At 40.6% G+C, this 26,348-nt stretch overlaps 1 protein-coding gene across 1 annotated transcript in view; it reads left to right on the top strand.

The window, feature by feature from the left end:
* Positions 1-25,188, top strand: part of und (methionyl aminopeptidase und) — a 54,338-nt gene extending 29,150 nt beyond the window's left edge. The window contains exons 6-9 of the mRNA XM_053781775.1: positions 3,072-3,308; positions 11,812-11,986; positions 12,148-12,277; positions 24,246-25,188. Coding sequence (XP_053637750.1) covers positions 3,072-3,308; positions 11,812-11,986; positions 12,148-12,277; positions 24,246-24,368 — 665 coding nt within the window. The 3' untranslated portion in view covers positions 24,369-25,188. The remainder of the gene's footprint in view (positions 1-3,071; positions 3,309-11,811; positions 11,987-12,147; positions 12,278-24,245) is intronic.
* The last annotated feature ends 1,160 nt before the right edge of the window (positions 25,189-26,348 follow it).

Below are 26,348 nucleotides of genomic sequence, written 5' to 3' on the forward strand. Positions count from 1 at the left end.
TATACTTGCAACATCTGCCACATTGCTCCTCTATCCACTCTATCATATGCCTTTTCTAAATCCATAAATGCAATAAAAACTTCCCTATCTTTATCTAAATACTGTTCACATATGTGCTTCAATGTAAACACTTGATCTACACATCCTCTACCCACTCTGAAACCTCCTTGCTCATCCACAGTCCTACATTCTGTCTTACCTCTAATTCTTTCAATTATAACCCTACCGTGCAATTTTCCTGGTATACTCAGTAAACTTATTCCTCTATAATTTTTAGAATCTCTTTTGTCCCCTTTCCCTTTATATAAAGGGACTATACATGGTCTCTGCCAATCCCTAGGTACCTTCCCCTCTTTCATACATTTATTAAACAAAAGTACCAACCACTCCAACACTGTATCCCCCCCTACTTTTAACATTTCTGTCATGATCCCATTAGTTTCAGCTGCTTTACCCCCTTTCATTCTACGTAATGCCTCACGTACCTCCCCCACACTTAAATTCTGCTCTTCTTCGCTCCTAAAAGATTGTATACCTCCCTGACCAGTGCGTGAAATTACCGCCTCTCTTTCTTCCTCAACATTTAAAAGTTCCTCAAAATATTCTTGCCATCTACCTAATAATCCATCTCCCCATCTAACTCCCCTACTCTGTTTTTAACTGACAAATCCATACTTTCCCTAGGCTTTCTTAACTTGTTTAATTCACTCCAAAATTTTTTCTTATTTTCATTAAAATTTCTTGACAGTGCCTCTCCCACTCTATCATCTGCTCTCCTTTTGCACTCTCTCACCACTCTCTTCACCTTTCTTTTACTGTCCATATACTCTGCTCTTCTTATAACACTTCTGCTTTGTAAAAACCTCTCATAAGCTACCTTTTTCTCTTTTATCACACCCCTTACTTCATCATTCCACCAATCACTCCTCTTTCCTCCTGCCCCCACCCTCCTATAACCACAAACTTCTGCCCCACATTCTAATGCTGCATTTTTAAAACTATTCTAACCCTCTTCAACCCCCCCACTACTTATCTTTGCACTAGCCCACCTTTCTGCCAATAGTCGCTTATATCTCACCCGAACTTCCTCCTCCCTTAGTTTATACACTTTCACCTCCCTCTTACTTGTTGTTGCCACCTTCCTCTTTTCCCATCTACCTCTTACTCTAACTGTAGCTATAACTAAATAATGATCTGATATATCAGTTGCCCCTCTATAAACCTGTACATCCTGGAGCCTACCCATCAACCTTTTATCCACCAACACATAATGTAATAAACTACTTTCATTACGTGCTACATCATACCTTGTATATTTATTTATCCTCTTTTTCATAAAATATGTATTACTTATTACCAAATCTCTTTCTACACATAGCTCAATTAAAGGCTCCCCATTTACATTTACCCCTGGCACTCCAAATTTACCTACTACTCCCTCCATAACATTTTTACCCACTTTAGCATTGAAATCCCCAACCACAAGTACTGTCACACTTGATTCAAAACTCCCCACGCATTCACTCAACATTTCCCAAAATCTCTCTTCTCCAGGTGCATACACACTTATTGTAACCCACTTTTCACATCCAATCTTTATTTTACTCCGCATAATCCTTGAATTAATACATTTATAGTCCCTCTTTTCCTGCCATAGCTTATCCTTCAACATTATTGCTACTCCTTCTTTAGCTCTATCTCTGTTTGAAACCCCTGACCTAATCCCATTTATTCCTCTCCATTGAAACTCTCCCACCCCCCTCAGCTTTGTTTCACTTAAAGCCAGTATATCCAGCTTCTTCTCATTCATAACATCCACAATCATCTCTTTCTTATCATTTGCACAACATCCATGCACATTCAGACTTCCCACTTTGACAATTTTCTTCTTATTATTCATTTTAGTAATCTTTACAGGAAAAGGGGTTACTAGCCCATTGTTCCCGCCATTTTAGTTGAGTTTTACAACTCGCATGGCTTATGGAGGAAAGATTCTTATTCCATTTCCCCATGGATTTAAAAGGAAAAGTAATAAGAACAAGAACTATTAAGATAAAATCAAAGAAAACTCAGATGAGTGTGTATAAATAAACGGGTACATGTAAGTGTAGTGTGACCTAAGTGTAAGTAGAAGTAGCAAGACATACCTGTAATCTTGCATATTTATGAGACAGACAAAAGACACCAGCAATCCTACCATCATGTAAAACAATTACAGGCTTTCGTTTTACACTCACTTGGCAGGATGGTAGTACCTCCCTGGGTGGTTGCTGTCTACCAACCTACTACCTACAAAATATATAAACAGCAATTGTGACAACACTATATTAAACTCATTATCCTGGACAATACCTCTCAAATGCCAGCATTCATTTCTCTCACAACCTCGTCTATAAGCACACTAAGCAACCAGGGCAATAAATATCCTTATCTAATCCCTGTCATCATAAGAAACCATACCCTGTTTTCCCACACTCCCTAATGTGTCTCACTCGGTTCATAAAAATGCTTCATAGCAGTTAATCCAACTTAATGCCTGTTCTGTGCATTTATAGCACTTGTCACTTTCCTTCTCCCCCCTCCCCCACTCCCTTTTTTTTTTTTTTTTTTTTAAGTATAGCTCCTTAGGTGCTCTGTGCAAACACTTCATCCACGCATCCACTTCCCTTTCTAAATTTCTTCTGTAATTTTTGAAAACATGATTTCTATGTTTTTCTTTACACAGTGTCAAAATTCTGCTATTCCTTATCTAGTATAATTATTAAATCTGATTCCCTATAATTTTTTCTCTCATTTCTTTCACTTTTGCACAGTGGAACTACTCATACTTTTGCCTGTCCTTAGACTCCTTACCTTACTTTTTTTTTTTTTTTTTTTTTTTACATCGTAGAAATTTGTACAAGTCACTAATGTGTTTCAGATCATATAGTTCAATTAAGTAAAATATTTAAGATCACTGTATAGTGTTGATCTATTGTGTAAAATATTTCTTGCTTTTTCTTTGTATTAAATAGTAAGTTTACTAGTAGCTCTGGCTTAACTGCCCAATATGATAATTCTTGTCTTTACAGGTCGAGTGATTGACTGTGCTTTTACACTGACTTTTGATAACAAGTACGACAAGTTGGTGGAGGCTGTTCGTGCTGCTACCAACACTGGCATTCGGGAGGCTGGTATTGATGCTCGACTCTGTGATATTGGGGAGGCTATTCAGGAAACGATGGAAAGTTATGAAGTCGAACTAGGTGGCAAGGCTTACCAAGTAAAGTGCATCCGTAACCTGAATGGGCACTCTATTGCTCCATATAGTGAGTATTACAAGTAGTGAAGATTCAGGTTTATGTGGGCTTGCTTGGTTTCCGATGGATTCTACCTTCTGTGGGAACTTCGTACTCCCTAAGGGACTGGCACGTACACATGTGTATACATTTTAGCACATTAACTGTTGCATACCCAGAAATTAAATTTAAAAGGAAATGGGAGGGGGGAGTGTAAGTAAAAAAATAAGGAAATTAAGAGTGAATATTGGAAAGGGCAAGGTAATGAGAGTAACAAAAAGTTTAGGTAATGAATCATTGGATATCAGATTGAAAGGAGGGAGTACGGAGCAAGTAAATGTGTTCAGATATTTGGGAATGGACTTGTCAGCAGACAGGTCTATGAAAGACGAGGTGAACTAGAGAATTGATGAGGAATAAAAGGATGGTGCAGAGACAAAGAATGTTATCCATGGAGGCAAAAAAGCAGAATATATGAGAGTATAGTGGTTCCAACACACAAGGGTGTGAAACATAGATTTTAAATGTTGGTGAGGAGGAGGCTGTAGGTGTTGGAGATGTTATATCTGAGGACAGTGTGTAATGTGAATATTGTACATAGAATTTTTAGTTAGGAGAATAGGAGGTGGTACGGGTCTACTAAAAATATCCAGAGGGCTGAGGAAGGGTTATTGAGGTCGTTTGAACATTTAGAGGGGATGGAGAAAAATAGAATGATTTTGAGGGTGTATAAATCTGTAGTGGAGGGAGGGTAAGGTAGAGGTTTGTCCTAGAAAAGGTTGGAGGGAGGAAGTAATTAGGTTCAGCATTCAAGGGGCTTTGACATACAACAAGGTGTATATAAACATATTAAACAGGAATGAATGGAGGCAAGTAGTTTTCATTACTTGTCATGCTGTTTAACCCTTTCGGGGTTTCGGCAGTACTAGTACGGCTTACGCACCAGGGTTTTTTGACGTACTAGTACGCATAAATTCTAGTGCCCTCAAATCTAGCAAGAGAAAGCTGGTAGGCCTACATATGAAAGAATGGGTCTATGTGGTCAGTGTGCGCAGTATAAAAAAATCCTGCAGCACACAGTGCATAATGAGAAAAAAAAAACTTTGACCGTGTTTTTGGTTTAAAACAGCGACTTTGCACTGTATTTTCGTATGGTATTTATTGTTGTATTCTAGTTTTCCTGGTCTCATTGTATAGAATGGAAGACATATAACAGAAATTGAGATGATATTGACTGGTTTTACAATGAAAAGTACCTTGAAATTGAGCTCAAAGTAACAGAAATGTTCAATTTTTACCAAAGTTCAAAAGTAAACAAATCATGCTAAGCGTCCAATACACGTCAACTGGTGAGTCTAATATTCTTTCACAAGTGCGCTGATATTATTTATACCATTTCTACACTAATGCAGTAGTCTGCATAACAGTAAATCTTATTATTTTTGTGAGAATAAAAAATCAAAATGGAAAGAAAAAGAAATGTAAGAGGAGCCTGGGGATGTGACTAATGAACAGAGGAAATGTTATTTTAGTGCCAGGAATGTCTTTCTTGTTTGTTCTGGACCCTATTTGGAAATTGGCATCTTTTGAAATTTGTGTGAAATTGGCAAAATTGCTAAATTCTGACCACTTTATTGGATAGTTGAAATCGGTAAATGGGTGGTTTCTTGTACTCATTCGATAGAAAAAAATGGAGTTCTAGCGGAATAGTTATGATTTTTGTCGACTAGTACACCGGAATTGGCCAAAAATAGGGCTCAAAGTGGGCAAAATCGCTGATGCGTAAACATCTTTGAGACTGATAACTTCACGAGAGCGTAATTCCATAAGTTTTCCACCAAATTTCATACTTTTGGTGTCATTATGATCGGAAAAAGATTCTCTAACTTTTCATAAGTTTTTTTTTTTTTTTTTTTTTTTTTTTTTTTTTTTTTTAAATTTTGGCGACCCTGAGAACAAGTCTCTGAGAGGGCCTGGCGACCCTCAAAGGGTTAAGTGTGAGCAAGGTAACATTCGTGAAGGGATTTAGGGAAATCCATTAGCTGGACTTGAGTTCTGGTGGTGGTAACTTTCCCAGCACTTAACATTTTGAAAAAAGCAGAAAGACAGAACCGACTATGCTTAGAATCTGCTTGGATTGCCACGACTAACACCATCACACAGAAATTAGGTTCATTCCTAATGAAACACTGGCTGCAATTATTCTCACAGGATGACAGTGCTGTTACATTCAACTACATGGAGAAGTAGCGAAGATGGCATACTGACTTGCCTAATTTTAAACCTAGATGTTTCTATATGGCTGAGCAGCACATTGTGGGTGACCTCATTAGTCAGTCTCTACACCTCATGTCTCTCCAATTTCTATGTGTGCGTTCGTGTTCTCTTGTTTTATCCATGTTCGTGAGAATGGATGAAGTCCCTGGTGAACAAAACGTCTTTCAGTGAAATGCCATGAACTGCATATTGTATCTCATTAACATATTTGTCATTATATTCTGCTGTTGATATGCTCTATGTACTCAGCTTGACCATAAATGAAGGGAAAAGCAAACCCATTTGTTTACCTCATTGGTCCATCTCCAACCAAATTAGAGTGGCCCCAAACAAAGGAAACAATCATCATCCTGCAATCCCTCTCATACAGAAGTGAAGTACAGTACCTGTGTATCACCTGGTGGTCTTTTCAGAAATATACTAGGTAGTATCTTTGCTTGTTAAAGAAATTATCATTGCTATACCATTTAACACACTGCATATGTCATAATTTGATAACACAGAAAATGGTAGCATAATCATATTAGTTACAGCTTTTAACAGTGGTGGACTTACCAGTGAGCAGACTAAGGGGCAACTTCCAAGGGGTGAGTGGTCAAATCGTTATCCATTTGTTTCTTAATGCTTTGTGAGTTGTGGCCCTCTAACATTAGACAGTTTGTGATGACACAGTGACCACAAATATTTATGTGTATTTTACAAGCAATTTTGGTTATGATATTAAAGCTCATTCTTAAGTTCTCCATTTTTTTTTTTTTAACACTGGTGGTCTTCCACCAAGGTAGGGTGACAAAAGAAACTTTCATCATCATTAACTCCATCACTCTTGCCAGAGGTGTGCCGATACTACAGTTTAGATGCCCCTCCAAACGGCAAATGTTTCCACCCCCTCCTTCAAAGTGCAGGCACTATTTCCCACCTTGAAGACTCGAGTCTGGCTAACAGGTTTCCCTGAGTCCCTTCATGAATAGTTACTTTGCTCACACCCCAACAGCTCGTCAAGTCCCAAAAATCATTTACTTCCACTCACTTCTATCTAACACACATGCCTGCTGGATGTCCAGCATCTCGCTTTCAAACCCTTTACCCTCCCTCCAACACTTCCTAGGAAGACTCCCTTCCCCACCTTCCCTCCATTACAGATTTTTATGCCTTCCAAGTCATTCTGTTTTGCTCCATCCTTTCTAAATGTCTAGACCACCCCAACGACCCCTCCCCAGCCCTTTAGATAATACTTTTAGTAACTCCACACTACCTAATCTCCAAGCTATGAATTCTCTGCATAATATTCACACCATACATTGCCCTCAGACACAACATCACTGTGTCCAGCCTCCTTGTTGCAGCATTCACAACCCATGCTTCACAACCATATAAAAGTGTTGTTACCACTATACAGTGGACCCCCGCTTAACGATCACCTCCCAATGTGACCAATTATGTAAGTGTATTTATGTAAGTGCGTTTGTACGTGTATGTTTGGGGGTGTGAAATGGACTAATCTACTTCACAATATTCCTTATGGGAACAAATTCGGTCAGTACTGGCACCTGAACATACTTCTGGAATGAAAAAATATCGTTAACCGGGGGTCCACTGTACTCTTGTACATTCTCCTCCCTACCTTCATTGATATTGTTCTTGTCTCCACAGATGCTTCAATGCACCACACATTTGGCTCACCTTGTCTCTCGTATACCTATTCGCTGACAAGTGTTCTCCCAAATACAGTGGACCCCCGGTTATCGGCCGTAATCCATTCCAGAAGGTCGGCCGATAACCGAAATGGCCGAAAACTGAATTAGTATTTCCCATAAGTATTAATGGAGATACAATTAATCCGTTCCAAACAAAAATATTCACAAAAAATTTTTTTTTTTTTAACAATTATGTAAGCATTACATACCTTTATTGAAGGCTAATGCTGGCTTCTGGAAGATAGGGAGGAGGAAAGAGGAAGGAGTTAATGTTTGGAAGGGGAATCCCCCTCCATAAAGACTAGGTAGCAAAGCCTTTAAATAACAAAAAGGCACAATACCGTGACTCGAACAATACACAAATAACCCACATATAGAAGAGAGGAGCTAATGACGTTTTGGTCCGATTTGGACCATTTACAAAGTCACACTGTGTGACTTTGTAAATGGTCCAAGTCGGACCAAAACGTCGTCATTAGCTCCTCTCTTCTATGTGCAGGTTATTTGTGTATGTGTAGCAAAGCCTTCTCTGGGGTTACTTCCCTTCTCTGTCTTTTAATGCCACTAGGACCGGCTTGAGAGTCACTGGACCCCTGTCTAACAGAATACCTGTCCAGAGTGCTCTGTTTTAGGCATCTCTCTAAGATTTCCCTGAAGTGGGATAGGGTTTTGTCACTAAACATGTTGCAGATATGGCTTGTTTCAGCTTTGTCAGGGTGGTATTTCTCTACAAAAGCTTGCACCCTAGTCCACATTGCACACACCTCTTTAATCTCTGAAGAAGGCACCTCCTTCACTCCCTCTTCCCTCGTGCAATGGAGGATACTGAAGTGATTCCTCCAGAACTGTCTTAGAGTCAACTGAGTGTCCGACGTCACTTCAAAGCACTTTTGAAACACTGCTTTTGTGTAGAGTTATTTTGAAGTTAGAAATGACCTGTTGGTCCATGGGCTGGAGGAGAGGAGTGGTGTTAGGAGGCAAGAACTTTACTTTTATAAAATTGAAGTCCCTAAACACTTGGTCTTCCAAGTCAGGAGGATGTGCAGGAGCATTGTCCAGTAACAGGAGGCACTTGAGTGGCAGTTTCTTTTCCAGGAGGTATTTTTTCACACTTGGGCCAAATGCATCATTAACCCACTCTTTGAAAATTTGCCTTGTGACCCATGCCTTATGATTAGCTTTCCACATCACACACAATCTATTCTTCATGACATTGTTTTTCTTGAATGCTCTGGAATTTTCTGAGTGATACACGAGTAAAGGCTTCACTTCGAAATCCCCACTAGCATTACCACACAACAAAAGAGTAAGCCTGTCTTTCATAGGATTTTGTCTTGGCAGTGCCTTTTCCTCCTGGGTAATTTGGGTCCTGTTTGGCATTTTCTTCCAAAACAGGCCTGTTTCGTTACAATTGAACACTTGTTGGGGTTCGAATCCTTCAGCCTTTACGTAGTCCTGGAATTCGTGAACATACTTTTCAACCACACGTTTGTCAGAACTTGCAGCCTCACCATGCCTTACAACACTGTGTATGCCACTAAGCTTCTTAAATCTATCAAACCATCCTTTGCTGGCCCTAAATTCACAAACTACAGCACTTGTTCTAGGCATTTTCTTTGCAAGATCCTCCTGCAACTGCTTTGCCTTCTCACAAATAATCGACTCCACTACACTGACTCCCACTAATTCTTTTTCCTTAATCCACAATAACAACTTTTCCATCTCTTCCATTATTGGTGGCCTTTGTTTAGTTAGACAAGTTACAGCTTTTGCAACATTAGCATCTTTGATTTGTTCTTTCTTTGCTAGGATGGATGTAGTTGTTGATTTATTCTTGCTGTACTTCCTGGCAAGTTCCATCACCTTCATACCACCGGGGGTCCACTGTATCTGAACACATTTACTTCCTCCATACTCCCTTCTTCCAGTGTGATACAGAATCAATCATTACCCAACTCATTTGTTGCCCTCATCACCTTACTCTTTCTTATAATCACTTTTAATATCCTTCCTTTACATATGCTCCCAAATCCGTCCACCAACCCTGGCAACTTCTCTTCAGTCTCATATTTTGTTGAATATTTTGGAGAAATCAAATTTTATGACATGCTCACAGTAGCCAGTTGCCGTCTTAAAATAAATTGTACATCTGGTCTAATGTTAAAAGTTTTATTTCCACTTGTGTATCATCTGATAGCAGCAAGGATCTCCCAAAATGTTGTTCTTCTCAGGGCTTCCGAACTTCTAAATCTACTACTGACTTTTAGCACTGGGCATTTTTATTTTGAAACAGCTGTACATTAAAGCCTATTTGATTGTGGAAGTATGCATTCCTGAGCACCTGCAATCTGAGGGTAATATGTGGAAATACTTGAGCACCCAAAGTATAAATTTTTCTTTACATTATTAATGTAAATGTAAGGCGTATGACAGGGTGGATAGGGGGGCAATGTGGCAGATGTTGCAGGCGTATGGTGTAGGAGGTAGGTTACTGAAACCAGTGAAGAGTTTTTATGAGGATAGTGAGGCTCAAGTTAGAGTATGTAGGAAAGAGGGAAATTATTTCCCAGTAAAAGTAGGCCTTAGACAAGGATGTGTGATGTCACCGTGGTTGTTTAATATATTTATAGATGGGGTTGTAAGAGAAGTAAATGTGAGGGTCTTGGCAAGAGGCGTGGAGTTAAAAGATAAAGAATCACACACAAAGTGGGAGTTGTCACAGTTGCTCTTTGCTGATGACATTGTGCTCTTGGGAGATTCTGAAGAGAAGTTGCAGAGATTGGTGGATGAATTTGGTAGGGTATGCAAAAGAAGAAAATTAAAAGTGAATACAGGAAAGAGTAAGGTTATGAGGATAACAAAAAGATTAGGTGATGAAAGATTGGATATCAGATTGGAGGGAGAGAGTATGGAGGTGGTGAATGTATTCAGATATTTGGGAGTGGACGTGTCAGCGGATGGGTCTATGAAAGATGAGGTGAATCATAGAATTGATGAGGGGAAAAGGGCGAGTGGTGCACTTAGGAGTCTGTGGAGACAAAGAACTTTGTCCTTAGAGGCAAAGAGGGAAATGTATGAGAGTATAATTTTACCAACGCTCTTATATGGGTGTGAAGCATGGGTGACGAATGTTGCAGCAAGGAGAAGGCTGGAGGCAGTGGAGATGTCATGTCTGAGGGCAATGTGTGGTGTGAATATAATGCAGAGAATTCGTAGTTTGGAAGTTAGGAGGAGGTGCGGGATTACCAAAACTGTTGTCCAGAGGGCTGAGGAAGGGTTGTTGAGGTGGTTCGGACATGTAGAGAGAATGGAGCGAAACAGAATGACTTCAAGAGTGTATCAGTCTGTAGTGGAAGGAAGGCGGGGTAGGGGTCGGCCTAGGAAAGGTTGGAGGGAGGGGGTAAAGGAGTTTTTGTGTGCGAGGGGCTTGGACTTCCAGCAGGCATGCGTGAGTGTGTTTGATAGGAGTGAATGGAGACGAATGGCTTTTAATACTTGACGTGCTGTTGCAGTGTGAGCAAAGTAACATTTATGAAGGGGTTCAGGGAAACCGGCAGGCCGGACTCGAGTCCTGGAGATGGGAAGTACAGTGCCTGCACTCTGAAGGAGGGGTGTTAATGTTGCAGTTTAAAAACTGTAGTGTAAAGCACCCTTCTGGCAAGACAGTGATGGAGTGAATGATGGTGAAAGTTTTTCTTTTTCGGGCCACCCTGCCTTGGTGGGAATCGGCCAGTGTGATAATAATAAAAATAAAAATTATTAATGGATTCAAATCATTGTTAGTGTTCAGGGTGTAGGGGAGGGAGGAAGCAGTTCCCTTGATGGTGAAAGGTTCTTGATCCAAGGAGTTACAGCTACTCTCCCATTGCTTAGATCAAACATGATTGCCTACCATTCCCCAGGTACTGTCCCTTCTGGGCTTAGTGCCTCATTAATATAACAACATACAGTGGTACCCCGAGTTTCGTACTGCTCCCAGCTCGAACAAGTGTAAGTGTATTATTGTAAGTGCTTTTGTAAGTGTATTTTTGGGGGTCTGAAACAGACTAATCTAATTTACATTATTCCTTATGGGAACAAATTCGTTCAGTAACAGTACTCGAAAAGCCTTCTGGAATGAATTATGTACGAAACGCAGGGTACTGTACCTGTAATGATGAGGCAAAACTTTTTTTTTTTTTTTTCAGATATTTTGCATTATCATCTCTAAGCTGCACACTGGCAATATTTTGTACATCTGCTTGGCTATTAAGCTGAAGATGAGGGAAAGCTAGATAGCTAAGAAGAATGCAGAGGGGACTGGAGATGAAAGTAACTGACTTTCTGTGGGTTGTTAGGTTTCATATGCAACAGAATAATGTGAGAGATTAACCAGGAGCTCCAGGGAAGAGATGTTAGCAGCTAAGCAGGCAGTCATGGACTGAGAAATGACATGTGTGGATATCTTATGAGCTATACTAATCTTGTCAGTCACCATGATGGCTTGTTTCGTGAGGTGCATGGCCTGTATCAAGAATTAGGCTTACAGCAAGCTCTTAATACATTTTCATTGTTTTCAGGGATACATGCTGGGAAGACAGTGCCAATTGTAAAAGGAGGTGAAGCTGAGGTCATGGAAGAGAATGAAGTTTATGCTATAGAAACTTTCGGATCTACTGGTCGTGGATATGTTCATGATGACATGGAAACCTCCCATTACATGAAGAATTTTGATGTTGGACATGTTCCTCTGCGGTAAGCTACTAGTTTTTCGAGATCCTTCTGATTTTCCTGACAGATACTTTACTGAAAATTATTATTTAGCTTGTGAAAAATACAAATGCCTAGGTTTGTAAAAAAATGACAATTTAATAATAAAAGGAGTATATTCAATTGTTGGTATCTTGAATTCTAAGACTGGCCAAGTCGAAGCATCTGCTGAATGTGATCAACCAGAACTTTGGCACTCTGGCCTTCTGCCGTCGCTGGCTAGACCGTTTGGGAGAAACCAAGTACCTGATGGCCCTCAAAGATCTCTGTGATAAGGTTTGCCACTTTTTATTTCACTCTTGGTAGAGTTTATGTATGTATATATTTAAGTATGAATTATTTTTTCACATTGTTTTACGTATGTATATGTTTGTATATGTATGCATGTATACAAGAGGGTCCCACTTATACTGCAGGTTAGGTTCCAGGCTACCGTCGTAAAGAGAATCGCCTTTTTTTTTTTTTTTTTTTTTTTTTTTTTTTTTTTCACTTTAAATGCACACAAATGCTCAATACCATTTTTTTTTTTTAATACGTCTACCGTTTCCCACCGAGGCAGAGTGACCCAAAAAGCAAGAAAAAACTTTGATCATCATTCAACACTTTCACCATCACGCATACATAATCACTGTCTTTGCATAGGCGCTCAGATATGATAGCTTAGACGTCTCTCCAAACTGCCAATGTCCCAAACCCCTCGAGTTCGGCTAAGTGGTTTTCCTGAATCCCTTCACACAATATTACCCTGCTTACACTGCAACAGCTTGTCAGGTCCCAAAAACCATTCATCTCCATTCACTCCTATCTGATGCTTGCTGGAAGTCCAAGCCCTTGCCACACACAACCTCCTTTACACCTTCCCTCCAACCTCTTTGAGGATGGCCTCTAACCTACCCTCCCTCCCCTTTAGATTTATATGCTCTCCAAGTCATTCTACTTTGTTCCACTCTCTCTAAATGACCAAACCACCTCACCAACCCCTCTTCAGCCCTCTGACCAATACTTTTAATAACTCCACACCACCACCTAATTTACATACTATGAATTCTCTGCATGATATTTATACTACACATTGCCCTTAAATAGGACATCTCTACTGCCTCCATCCACCCCCTCGCTGCAGCATTTACAACCCATGCTTCACACCCATATAAGAGTGTTGGCACCACTACTCTCTTGTACATTCCCTTCTTTGCTTCCATGGATAATGTTTTTTGTCTCCTCAGATACCTCAGTGCACCACTCGCCTTTTTTCCTGATAACATGTTTATGCTATAATATATTAAGTTAGCAATAGATCTAGGCATAAAAAGTAAAATGCACCTACAGTACACTCATTACTTACCTTAAAATATTTGTAGTCTTAATGTAGGGTGAAAGGCGAGTAGATTTATTGTAGGAAGTTAGGTGGTGTGGTAGCCTACCCGGCTACCACACCTCACAGTTATGTTAATTTGTTTCCCCAAGGCACTAACCTGGCACCTCTGCTGTTTCTCATCCTCCTAGCAGACATAGATATAAACACCTGTCACAGTTTTATATCATCATTTGCAGATGACACTAAAATATTGGTTGAAGACAACGAACAATAAACCCTTTCAGGGTTTCCGACGTACTAGTACGCTTATGCGCCAGGGTTTTTGCCGTACTAGTATGCATAAATTCTAGCGCCTTCAGATCTCGCGGGAAAAGGCTGGTAGGCCTAGATGTGAGAGAATGGGTGTATGGGGTCAGTGTGCACGGTAGAAAAACAATCTGGGACCCAGTGGCGCATTGTGGGAACGCCATTTTAGTAGACCTTGTTCACCATGCCTCGCGGTAAGAAGCTCCTCACTCCTCGGCGAATTGGGACACTTTTGTTCCCCAGTGGCAGTTCTAATACAGATGGAAGTGCAAGTGAAGATAAGTTTCAAGGTTTTGGTGAGGTTGTGAGTGAAACTAATGACCATAATACTGGTAATAGTGAGGAAAACCCAGACGACCCTCACCCTTCCACCTCTGCTGCTGGGCTGTCTTGTTCACGTTCAGTTGTACCAGAATCAAAGAGGAAACTCCTATTTTCCCAAATCCTGGACTCAGATTTGACCATTGGTGATGATAGTGATAGTGAATATGAACTACAAGCTCTTGAAAACAGTTCCAGTAGTGATAGTGAAGTGGAATATTTTCCAGTGAAGCGTCAGTATATACGACGATATATGCGCTCTGGTAGTGTGCCATATGCTATTCCAAGGGGAAGGAGTACATCCTGTGGCTGTACAACAGGAACAGTGAAAATGAAGATGACAGTGTTGCAATTGGGATGGAAAATGTGCATGGTGGTGGTAGTGGTGGTGCCGGCCGTGAGGCACCAGCAGTGGGCCATGCTGCCACCCACGCCGCTGCCTCAGCTGATCTACAACAAAGGCCACCATCCCCCACCCACCCACCACACCAGCCTCCACAACCACAAACTCCACAACCACCTGTCAATGTCCAGTACCCACCAGCAGACCGCACCTGGCATTGGCAGGAAGCTGCCAATTTTGTTCCAAATCCCCACCAGTTTGATGAAAGCCGAAGTGGAATATGGCCATGTTGTACACTGGGGAACAATGCCAGTGAGCTGGAATGTTTCGAGTTATTCTTTGATGAACTCCTGATGGAAATTGTCAGGGAAAGCAACAGATACTACGAGTACACCATGGCAAACACAATACTTTCACCAAAATCACGCCTACACAAGTGGAAGGAGACAACTGTGGCTGAGATGTATCTTTTCTTTGCCACAATAATGCTTATGCCACATGTGTATAAGCACAGTGTGAAATCATACTGGTCAACAGACTGCCTGATTGCAACCCCAGGTTTCAGTGATATAATAGGAGTGAATCGATTTGTGCTACTATTATGTATGCTTCACTTCTCAGACAAAACCAGGCCTGACAGAAACGACAGGTTATATAAGATTAGGAGTGTGTTTATGTATCTGAAAGAGAAATTCAATGTATTTTTATCCCTTCAGGAAGCTTGTAATTGACGAGTCTTTGATTCTGTTCAAAGGAAGACTTTCTTTCAAGCAGTACATACCAAGCAAGAGGAAATGCTTTGGTATAAAGTTGTTTGTGCTTTGTGATTCCTACAGTGGTCTTGTATTGGATATTATTGTGTACACTGGAAGTTATACATTGCAAAATACCAGGAAGTTATTGGGCATCTCTGGTGATGTGGTTAGAACAATGATAGAACCATACCTTGGTAAGGGGCATATATATTATATACTGATAATTGGTACACAAACCCCTTACTCAGTGGTTTTTTGCGGGTGAACATGACAGATGTGTGTGGCACAGTGCGTGCAAATCTTATACATACGCCCAGGTTTGACGCTGGCACTCGTAGAGGCGAGGTGCAGGCGTTTGCTGCCAATGACATCATGGCATTTCGGTGGCATGACAAACGAGATGTCACACTGTTGTCATCAGTTCACCCTAACGAAATGACAAACACTGGCAGGCAGCATAGAGACAGCATTGAACCCATTCTAAAACCTGCAGCTGTGATTGATTACACCCTCAGTATGCACTCAGTGGACAAATGTGACATGCAGATTGGGTTTGCTGATTGTGTTCGCAAGAGTTATAAGTGGCACATAAAACTCTTTCCATCTTCCGGACATTTCCATACTCAGTGCTTATATAATATATATAAGATGAGGACCAGAAACAAACCACCATATGGCAAATTCTGTTTGTCATCAGACAAATAGTATTCAAGTACCAAGGGACAACACCTGCAATAGAAAACCGCCCACAAAATTATCAACAACTACCTTCTCGTCTGAAGCATGGTGATCACTTCCTAGTAAAACTGCCTGCTACTGATTTCAAGAAAAAGGCTCAGAAGAGGTGTTACGTCTGTGCACATACAAAAAAAATGCCCACAACAACGCAGAGACACTCGTTTTATGTGTGAGGAATGTAAAACACCACTGTGCATGACACCATGTTTCAAAGACTTCCACAGACTGCAGAACTTCTAGAAACATTCCCTGTGACTGTATATGTGTATATAAATATAGAAAAATAATAATAAACAACATTTCATATCGTTTGTGTGTGTAAACAATTATAAACAATATAAGGACAACAGTGTTTGTGCAGTTATTGTGTAGTAAATAAAGAGAAAAAACTTACAAAATAGTGCTCATATTGGTCTCACAGGCCATAAAAGTTACTTGAAAAAAAAAAAAAAAAAAAAATAATAGAAAATACCAAAAAACTAATTAAACTAAAACCGGGTGACTGGCAGTCGGCAATGTTGCCACATGCCGGTCATTTTTTGTCAACTTCACGCCTCCATATCTCCGTAAGTATTGATGGTAAAAAATTTTTGTTTAGCCTATAAGATTTAAAAAAAAAATTCTATCTTTTCATAATACCTCTGATATACCTTTGAAGAATTTCGAGAGTATATCTACTCTCTGAGCCCGGCCATGGGCCAGGCTCATCTGGTGCCCGCCTGGTCAACCAGGCTGTTGCTGCTAGAGGCCCGCTGCCCCACATATCCATCACAGCCTGGTTGATCTGGCACCTGGTGAAGATACTTGTCTAGTTTCCTCTTGAAGACTTCAACACTTGTTCCAGCAGTGTTTCTGATATCTTCTGGTAAGATGTTGAAAAGTCTGGGACCCCGGATGTTGATACAGTGTTCCCTTATTGTCCCCACCGCACCCCTGCTCCTCACTGGGTTTATTTTATATTTCCTCCCATATCTCTCACTCCAGTATGTTGTTACCTCCCATATCTCACTCCAGTATGTTATGGCAGTGTGCAGATTTGGGACCAAGCCCTCGAGTACCTTCCAGGTATATATTATCATGTACCTCTCTCCTCCACTCCAATGAGTACATGTTCAAGACTTGCAGGCGTTCCCAGTAGTTTAGGTGCTTTACTGGCTCAATGTGAGCCGTAAATGATCTCTGTATTTGTTCCAGCTCCGATATTTCTCCTGCCCTGAATGGGGCCGTCAGCACTGAGCAATATTCTAAGTGAGGGAGCACTAGCGATTTGAAGAGTGTCACCATCGGCATTGTTTCCCTTGTTTTGAAAGTTCTCAATACCCACCCAGTCATCTTTCTGGCTGTAGTGATCTTTGACTTATGGTCTTTAAAAGAAAGGTCCGCTGACATAATTATTCCCAGGTCTTTTACGTGTTCCTTACATTCTATTTGGTGACCCTCTTGAGTTTTGTATGTAGTGCTCCTTTTGAGTTCTTCATTCTTTCCATACCTAAGCAGCTGGAACTTATCACCATTGAATGTCATGTTGTTTTCCACTGCCCACTGGGAAACCCTGTTTATCTTCCTGTACTTTTTCAGTGTCCTCTACCGTACTGACTTTCATGCTTATTTTAGTGTCATCTGAAAATGATGATACAAAAGTGTGCCGGGTGTTTTTGTCTATGTCTGCTATGAGGATGAGGAACAGCAGAGGTGCCAGTACAGTGCCTTGGGGCACTGAGCTTTTGACCTCGCTGATGCTGGATCTTGCCCTGTTCACTACTGCTTTTTGTGTTCTGTGTGTTAGGAAACCAAAAATCCATCTGCCTACCTTCCCCATAATGCCCATGGCCTTCATTTTGTGCGCTATCACTCCATGATCGCATTTGTCAAACGCCTTTGCAAAATCTGTGTAAATCACATCTGTGTTTTTGTCGTCTTCCAGTGCCTCCGTAATTCTGCCATAGTGGTTCAGCAGCTGTGACAGACATGATCGTCCTGCTCTAAAACCATGCTGGTTCGGGTTATGTTGGTTGTGCTGGTCCATGAAATTTGTAACCTGCCGTCTCATCACTCTTTCGAAGATTTTTATAAAGTGAGAGGTTAGGGCTACTGGTCTAATTTTTAGCTAGTGCTCTACTGCCTCCCTTGTGCAAAGGAGCTATGTCTGCACTCTTTAAGGCCTCCGGTATTTCACCTAGATCTAAGCTCTTTCTCCAAAGATTACTGAGGGCTCGTGATAGTGGTACTTTGCACTTCTTTATAAATAGAGCATTCCATGAATCGTGTCCAGGTGCTGAGTGAGTGGGCATATTTTCCATTTCTTTTTCGAAATCTATAGGATTTGTACTAATGTCAGTTAGTTGGTCTGTGCGGCCTTCTTCTGGAGTGAAAAATATTTCTGCATTTTCTACCTTGCTGTCATTTAGTGGGTTGCTGAACACCAACTCGTACTGTTCTTTTAGGATTTCACTCATTTCCTGTTCATCATCAGTATACGAGTCTCCTCTCAGTAGTGGTCCAATTCTACAGGTACGTAGTTCTTAGCTTGGATTTTGCGTAGGAATATTTTTTTTTTTTTTCCAGCCCTGAGAACAAGTCTGGGAGAGGGCCTGTCGACCCTGAAAGGGTTAAAGGAAGAGATAAGCACTGTTTTCCAATGGGTAGTGGAAAACAACATGATGTTCAATGGTGATAAGTTCCAGCTGCTTAGGTATTGAAAGTATGATGAACTTGAAAGGAACACTGTACAAAACTCAGGAGGCTCGTCAGAGAGAATGAAAGGAACACAGTAAGACAGAGGCCATGACAGCCAGGAGGATGATGGGGTGGGTAATGAGAACTTTCAAAATAAGGGAATTAATGCCAATGGTGACAATTTTCATATCACTAGTGCTCCCTCATTTAGAATATTGTTCAGTGTTGCATTCAGGGCTGGAGAAATATCAGAGTTGGAACAAATGGAGATCGTTTATGGCCCGCATAGAGCCAGTAAAGCATTTAAATTACTGGGAATGCCTTAAAGCCTTAAATATGTACTCGCTGGAGAGGAGGAGGAAGAGGAAGAGATACATGGTAATACATACCTGAAAAATACTCGAGGGTGTGGTCCCAAATCTGTACATTGCCATAATGACATACTGGAGCGAGAGATATGGGAGAAAGTGCAAAGTAAACCCATTGAAAAATGGGTGCGGTGGGCACATTAATAAGGAAACAGTGTATCAACATTCATGGCCCCAGATTATTCAACATCTTACCAGAAGATATCAAACACTGCTGGAACAAGTGTAGAAGTCTTCAAGAGGAAATTGAACAAGTATCTTCACCATGTACCAGATCAACCAGGTTGTGATGGATATGTGGGGTAGTGGGTCTCCAGCAGAAACAGCCTGATTGATCAGGCTAGCACCAGATGAGCCATGGCCAAGCTCTGGGAGTAGAAAGACTTGTAACTCATCAAAGGTGTATCAGAGGTATGATTATACATATTTTGTTTATATGTAGTGTGTTTCTTATCTAGGCTGGAATATTGCTGCACACTAACAGCACCTTTCAAGGCAGATGAAATTGTTGACCTAGAAAGTGTGCAGAGAACGTTCACGGCACACACAACTTAGATAAAACACCTCAATTACTGGGAATGCTTGAAGTTCCTCGACCTGTACTCCCTAGAACACAGGCGGGGAGATACATGATTATATACACTTGGAAAATCCTAAAGGGATTAGTACCAAACTTGCACACGAAAATCACTCCCTATGAAAGCAAAAGACTTGGCAGACAGTGCAACATATCCCAATGAAAAGCAGGGGTGCCACTAGCACAATAAGAGAACACAATAAATATCAGGGGCCCAAGACTGTTCAACTGCCTCCCAGCTGTCTTCAAGAAGGCACTGGACAGGCACCTAAAGTCAGTACCTGACCAACCGGGCTGTGGTTCATATGTCGGGTTGCGTGTGGCCAGCTGTAACAGCCTGGTTGATCAGGCCCTGATCCACCATGAGACCTGGTCACAGACCAGGCTGCAAGGGCATTGACCCCCAAAACCCTTTCCAGGTATATAATTTTGAAAAATGACATAACTGGATTAATGAAAATTTCAACAATAACATAATATACAACATTTAAAGCACCCCAGAGTGTTTTTCTTTTTTTTTTTTTGCATGCTGGCCGTCTCTCATCGAGGCAGGGTAACCCAAAAAAGACAAACGCTTTCACTATCATTCATGCATAATTGCTGTCTTTGCAGAGGCATGCAGATATGACAGTACAGATGTCACTCCAAACCGAAAATATCTTAAAATCCCTCCTTTAAAGTGCAGGCATTGTACTTCCCACCTCCAGGATTCGAATCCGGCTTCTGGTTTCCCTGAATCCCTTCACAAAATATTACCCTGCTCACACTCCAACAGCTTGTCAATTCCCAAAAACCATTAGTCTCTACTCCTTTCTAACATGCTCACACATGCCTGCTGTATGTCCAAGCCCCTTTCACACAAAGCCTCCTGTACCCCTCCCTTCATCCATTCCTAGGATGACAAGTCCCTTGCACACAAAACCTCCTTTACTCCCTCCCATCATCCATTCCTAGGATGACCCTTACCCCTTCTTCCTGCCAGTACAGATTTATACACCCTCCAGGTCATCCTACTTTTCTCCACCCTTTCTAAATGACCAAACAACCTCAACAGCCCTTCCTCAGCCCATTTTAGTAGCTCTACACCTACTAATTTCCACACTACAGATTCTCTACATAATATTTATGCCACACATTACCCTTAGACATGACGTCCCTCCTGCTCCCTGCAACATTCACAACCCATGCTGAACACATTCACTTTTTCCATGATTTCTCTGTCCTGTCAGATATCCAGTTTTTCCTTATCTAATTTATTTGATACCCTCATCACCTTACTCTTATCTATGTTCACTTTTAACTTCCTTTACCCACCCTCCCAAACCCGTCCGCTGACCTTCGCAACTTGTATTGGGCATCTCCCAAAAGCACAGTAACATCAGCAGAAAGTATCTGTTTCAACTCCCATTTTGTATTTGATTCCACATAATTTAATCCCACCCCCTCTTCCCAACACCCTAGCATTTACTTCTTTTACAACCCAATCTATAAATATATTAAGCAACCACAGTAACATCGTGCATCTCTGTCTAAGGCCTACTTTTACTGGAAAATAATCTGCCTCTCTCTCCTACACACCCTTACCTGAGCCTCACTATCCTCATTAAAAAACTCCTTACAGTGCTTGGTAACTTACTACCTATTCCATACAATTGCAACATCTTCCACATTGCTTCCCTATCCATCCTATCATATACTGTTTCTCAATCCATAAAAGCAACAAAAACTTCCCTATCTTATCTAAACAATTGTTCACTTATATGCTTCAATGTGAACACTTGGCCATACATTCCCTACACATTCTAAAACCTCTGTTCATCTGTGAGCCTGCTGTCCATCTTACCCCTAATTCTTTCAGTACTAACCACAAGAAACTAGGCAGCCATGTTTCTTCCTAGCTCTGGTTACACCAGTGAGCCTCAGGCATGGTCTTCAAGCTATTTCATTTTCCTCCTGTATATTCTGACCATGCAAATAATTTTATATCATTAAAGCACCACACAGAAACAAGCATAGTTATATACAGAGAAAAGTCGCAGTCAGCAGGATTCGAAACCACCTTACCAGCATCAGCGAGGTCAAAAGCTCAGTGCCCCAAGGCACTGTCCTGGCATCTCTGCTGTTTCTCATCCTTATAGCAGACATAGACAAAAACACCCGACATACTTTTTGTATCATCATTTGCAGATGACACTAAAATAAGCATGAGAGTCACTACGGTAGAGGACACTGAAAAAGTACAGGAAGACATAAACAGGGTTTTCCAGTGGGCATTGGAAAACAACATGACGTTCAATGGTGATAAGTTCCAGCTGCTTAGGTATGGAGAGAATGAAAAACTTAAAAGGAACACTATATACAAAACTCAAGAGGGTCACCAAATAGAATGTCAGGAACACAAAGACCTGGGAATAATTATGTCGGCGGACCTTTCTTTTAAAGACCATAACAAGACAAAGATCACGACAGCCAGGAAGGTGACGGGATGGGTATTGAGAACTTTCAAAACAAGGGAAATAATGCTGCTGGTGACACTCTTCAAATCGCTAGTGCTCCCTCACTTAGAATATTGCTCAGTGCTGACGGCCCCATTCAAAGCAGGAGAAATATCAGAGCTGGAACAAATACAGGATCGTTTATGGCTCACATTGAGCCTGTAAAGCACCTAAACTACTGGGAATGCCTGCAAGTCTTGAACATGTATTCATTGGAGTGGAGGAGAGAGAGATGCATGATAATATGTACCTGGAAAATACTCGAGGGCCTGGTCCCAAATCTGCACACTGCCATAACAACATACTGGAGTGAGAGATATGGGATGAAGTGTAAAATGAACCCAGTGAGGAGCAGGGGTGCATTGGGGACAATAAGGGAACACTGTATCAACATCTGGGGTCCCAGACTATTCATCATCTTACCAGAAGATATCAGAAACATGGCTGGAACAAGTGTAGAAGCCTGCAAGAGGAAACTGAACAAGTATCTTCACCAGGTGCAAGATCAACCAGGCTGTGATGGATATGTGGGGCAGTGGGCCTTCATCAGCAACAGCCTGGTTGACCAGGCAAGCACTAGATGAGCCTGGCCCATGGCCAGGCTCAGAGAGTAGATAAACTCTCAAAACTCTTCAAAGGTATCTTTGATACTTTAGTTTCGAGAGTCTACTCTCGGAGCTCGACCATGGGCCAGGCTCGTCTCGTGCTAGCCTGGTCAACCAGGCTGTTGCTGCTGGAGGTCCACTGCCCCACATATCCTTCACAACCTAGTGAAGGTACTTGTCCAGTTTTCTCTTGAAGACTTCTACACTTGTTGCAGAAGAGTCTGATATCTTCTGGTAAGATGTTGAATAGTATGGGGCCACAAATGTTGATAGTGTTTACTTACTGTGCCTACTGCACCTTTGCTTTTCACTGGGTTTATTTTGCACTTGCTCCCATATCTCTTGCTCCAGTATGTTATGGCAGTGTGCAGATTTGGGACTAGGCCCTCAAATACTTTCCAGGTATATATTATCATGCATCTCTCTCTCCTCTCCAGTGAGTACAGCCTCTCCTCACTTAGCGACATACTCATTTACCGATGCCTCGGACTTACAATGGGCTCTCTGACCAGTATTTATGCCTAAATAATGTATATTAGAGCTGATTTCCTCTATTCTGTTTATTTCAATATACAGTACACTACTGTATAAACATTTAAAATTTACCAGAAATGTTAAAAATGGTGCAAAGGTGACATTAAAACAATATCAAAGATGGTTGACAGAAACCCACTACCATTATAGTATGCTCCTCACTTGACGATGAATTCGTGGTTTTAGGAACGGAATTCCATCGTTAAGTGTGGAGAGGCTGTACATATTTAAGACTTTAAGGCATTCCCAGTAATTTAAATGCTTTACTTGTTCTGTGTGGGCTGTAAATAATCTATTTGTTTAAGCGCTGATATTTCTCCTGCTTTGAACGGGGCTGTTAACACTGAGCAATATTCCGAATGAGAAAGCACAAACAATTTGAAAAGTGTCCCCGTTGATATTACTTTACTTGTTTTGAAAGTTCTCAATACCCACCCCATCATTCTCTTGGCTGTTGTGATCTTTGTCTTATTATGTTCTTTGAAAGAAAGACCAGCTGACATAATTATTCCCAAGTCTTTCACATGTTCCTTTCGTTCTGTTTGGTGATCTTCTTGAGTTTTTTATACAGTGTTCCTTTTGAGTTCTTCATTCTTTCCATACTTAAGCAGCTGGAACTTATCGACCCCTGCAACCACAATTAGGTGAGTACCATTGAACATCACCGAAGATGTAAGTAGTGGTTTTCCAGTGGGCAGTGGAGAACAACGCGACGTTCTGGGGAGTGGCAAGGTTCCCCAAGTGATGCTCTAAACCACTCGGCCACAGATGCCACAAGATGCTAGACAGCCTGGTAACAAGCCATGTTTCTTCCTAGTTCTGGGCATACCAGTGAGCCTCAGGCATTATTTTCAAGCTATTTCATTATAAGTTTTAGTAAGGATGCCATTTATGAAAGACACTTTTTCATATTTACTTGAAGGCACTGTATTTAGGAAAACGACAATAAGTTATTCTTTATTTTTTTAATGGATCATGTAGGCAAGTCTGTTTTTGCTCCCTCCTTTATTACGATGCTTGGTGTGTGTAATCTTGTATTCAGTACTGGCAGTTGCTATGATATTGAAGGTTGTAATAGTGCTGGTCCTGGTATGTGTGTGTAATGTGCTGTGCTGTATACCTGTTTTGTTTTAGTGCAGTTTATTCATCATGCATACTTGTTATATTTCCATCTGTCGGGAAGAACTAATGTGTGTTGTTTGTTTCAGGGGATCGTGGACCCATACCCTCCACTCTGTGATGTGAAGGGATGTTATACTGCACAGTTTGAGCACACTATTGTTCTACGGCCCACCTGCAAGGAGGTGGTGACCCGTGGCGATGATTACTAATGCATTTTCATTTTCATTCTTCATACTCTTATCATTACATGAGTAAAAACTGGACTCTAGAACTCTTGCATCAAGACCAATTAAATGTGATAAGATAGAGCTTCATAAAAAGTTATCACTAATACATACAATAGGTAACAATTTTTTTTTTTAAATTCTCCAAAAGGTTTCAATATTAAGAGTTCTAGCCTCCAGACACATGATAGTTATTTGCTGCTGCAGCGAGCAATGCTCAAGTCAGTTTTAGTTTAGCAATTTGCGTATTGTCTATAGATATGCAAGTAATACAAAGCATAATACTGTATTATATTTAGGGAGAAAATGCTGTTACAACTTATTTAATACTGTATTGCTGATGGGTTTATTGGAATATCCTATTGTTACGACCATAATGAGCACGTACGTGTAATTGATATATAATTATTACATATTTCCATTAGTGTGCCTTAGTTTTGTTTCTTCATATGCATGTAAATGTATTTAACCAAATTAAATGTGAATGTTTTCAGTTCATAATCAGTTTTAGATGATTGGATAAAGTTTTATATTAGTAAATTATTTCAAAATGCTTGTTTCATCTGTTTCTGCTTGGGAAGATAGTGTGTGCTGCCATTCCTTTAGTAAGCCTTGTGCTTTTTTTTTATTTAAACAAGGAAAATATGTTGACATGTTTTGCAAAACTATTATTGATTGGAGATATCAAATTTCAAAAACCTGTTATTGGGAAATAGGGGCTGCTAACACCTTGTTTTATGGATAGCTGCCACATTTAAAAGATTTGGTTGGAAAATTATTGCTGTTAATAAAAAACCCATTAAAAGTTGTTTGTTATTTAATTCCTTTATTCAGTCTGTTCTCATCTTCAGAGTCGCTTCTTGGTGTCCCACCCCTTCCCCTTTCCCTTCCGTTTTGCGTATTTTTCAAACTATTGTTGCCTGAAATGTGCCCAAATAATAGAGTGCTGTTTTCAGTTATATGCACATTTCTTTGAAGTAAGAAATTCACAGGCATTTTTATGGTAATTGTTGTAAAGAGCCATGTTTGCAAGTATTTTGTTATCTAGGTAGTTTATGGTACATATAACCAGTCAGACTACCTCAGTCTTATCCCCAACACTTGCTGCATTAGATCTGATGTGGTAGCTCACTACATTTACCAGGATCCCAAAATTTACATGCAAATTGTAAGAAAGTGTTTAAGAAAAGAATGAACTAATCTAGAATTAATCTGTATTAACCTTCATAGTTCACATGTCCATTTAAATGTAACTACAGTGTTCATTAAAGTACGACTGGCAGAAAGCACCAATATAATTTAATGTCCAAGGTAATACCCTACTCTGATACATTTGTTGAGACAAAAAAGTTATACTGACCTGGCAACTGAAACTGAAATGTCTTAGTATTCTCTATGGTTACTAGCTGCATCCAAAGTGCTTTACGGGCTTATGGATAGTTTTGTGTTCTCACTGCACCATGTCTCTTGAGTGCCAAGTTTGTTGGACGTTTTTGGTTGGTGACAAAATGATACTGACAGAAAGAAGTTACTGACAGAAGAAACAATGGCAGAGTTCACTGGATTACTTCAGGCAGGCAATTAAATAAAGGAAACAGTAGAAACCAGCAATGTGTGTGTGTGTGTGCGCATCCAGTGAGGACTTGGCTGTATCAATTCCTTGATGGTGTTTTAGACATCCCCACGCTAAAAGCACATCCACGGAAGCCTAGAAAAAATGTCCACACTAATGTTAATTGTACTAATGTTCCTAGAATTGTTCTTTTATCATTTGACCAAATCTTTCACATGGTGTGGTGCAAGGCTTTTATGCAATACAGTCTTTGCCACTGAAATTGCTGTTCAATGGCTTCGTGACTGAAATAACCCTTCAGTGACTGACCAGGACACTCCCCAGCCATGAACCCCCCAATAAATACTACTCGTCTCGCCCTACTTTAAAACTACAAATATTTTAAGGTGAGT

Source organism: Cherax quadricarinatus, chromosome 30 (genome assembly GCF_038502225.1).
Source record: "Cherax quadricarinatus isolate ZL_2023a chromosome 30, ASM3850222v1, whole genome shotgun sequence".
Classification (NCBI taxonomy): domain Eukaryota; kingdom Metazoa; phylum Arthropoda; class Malacostraca; order Decapoda; family Parastacidae; genus Cherax; species Cherax quadricarinatus.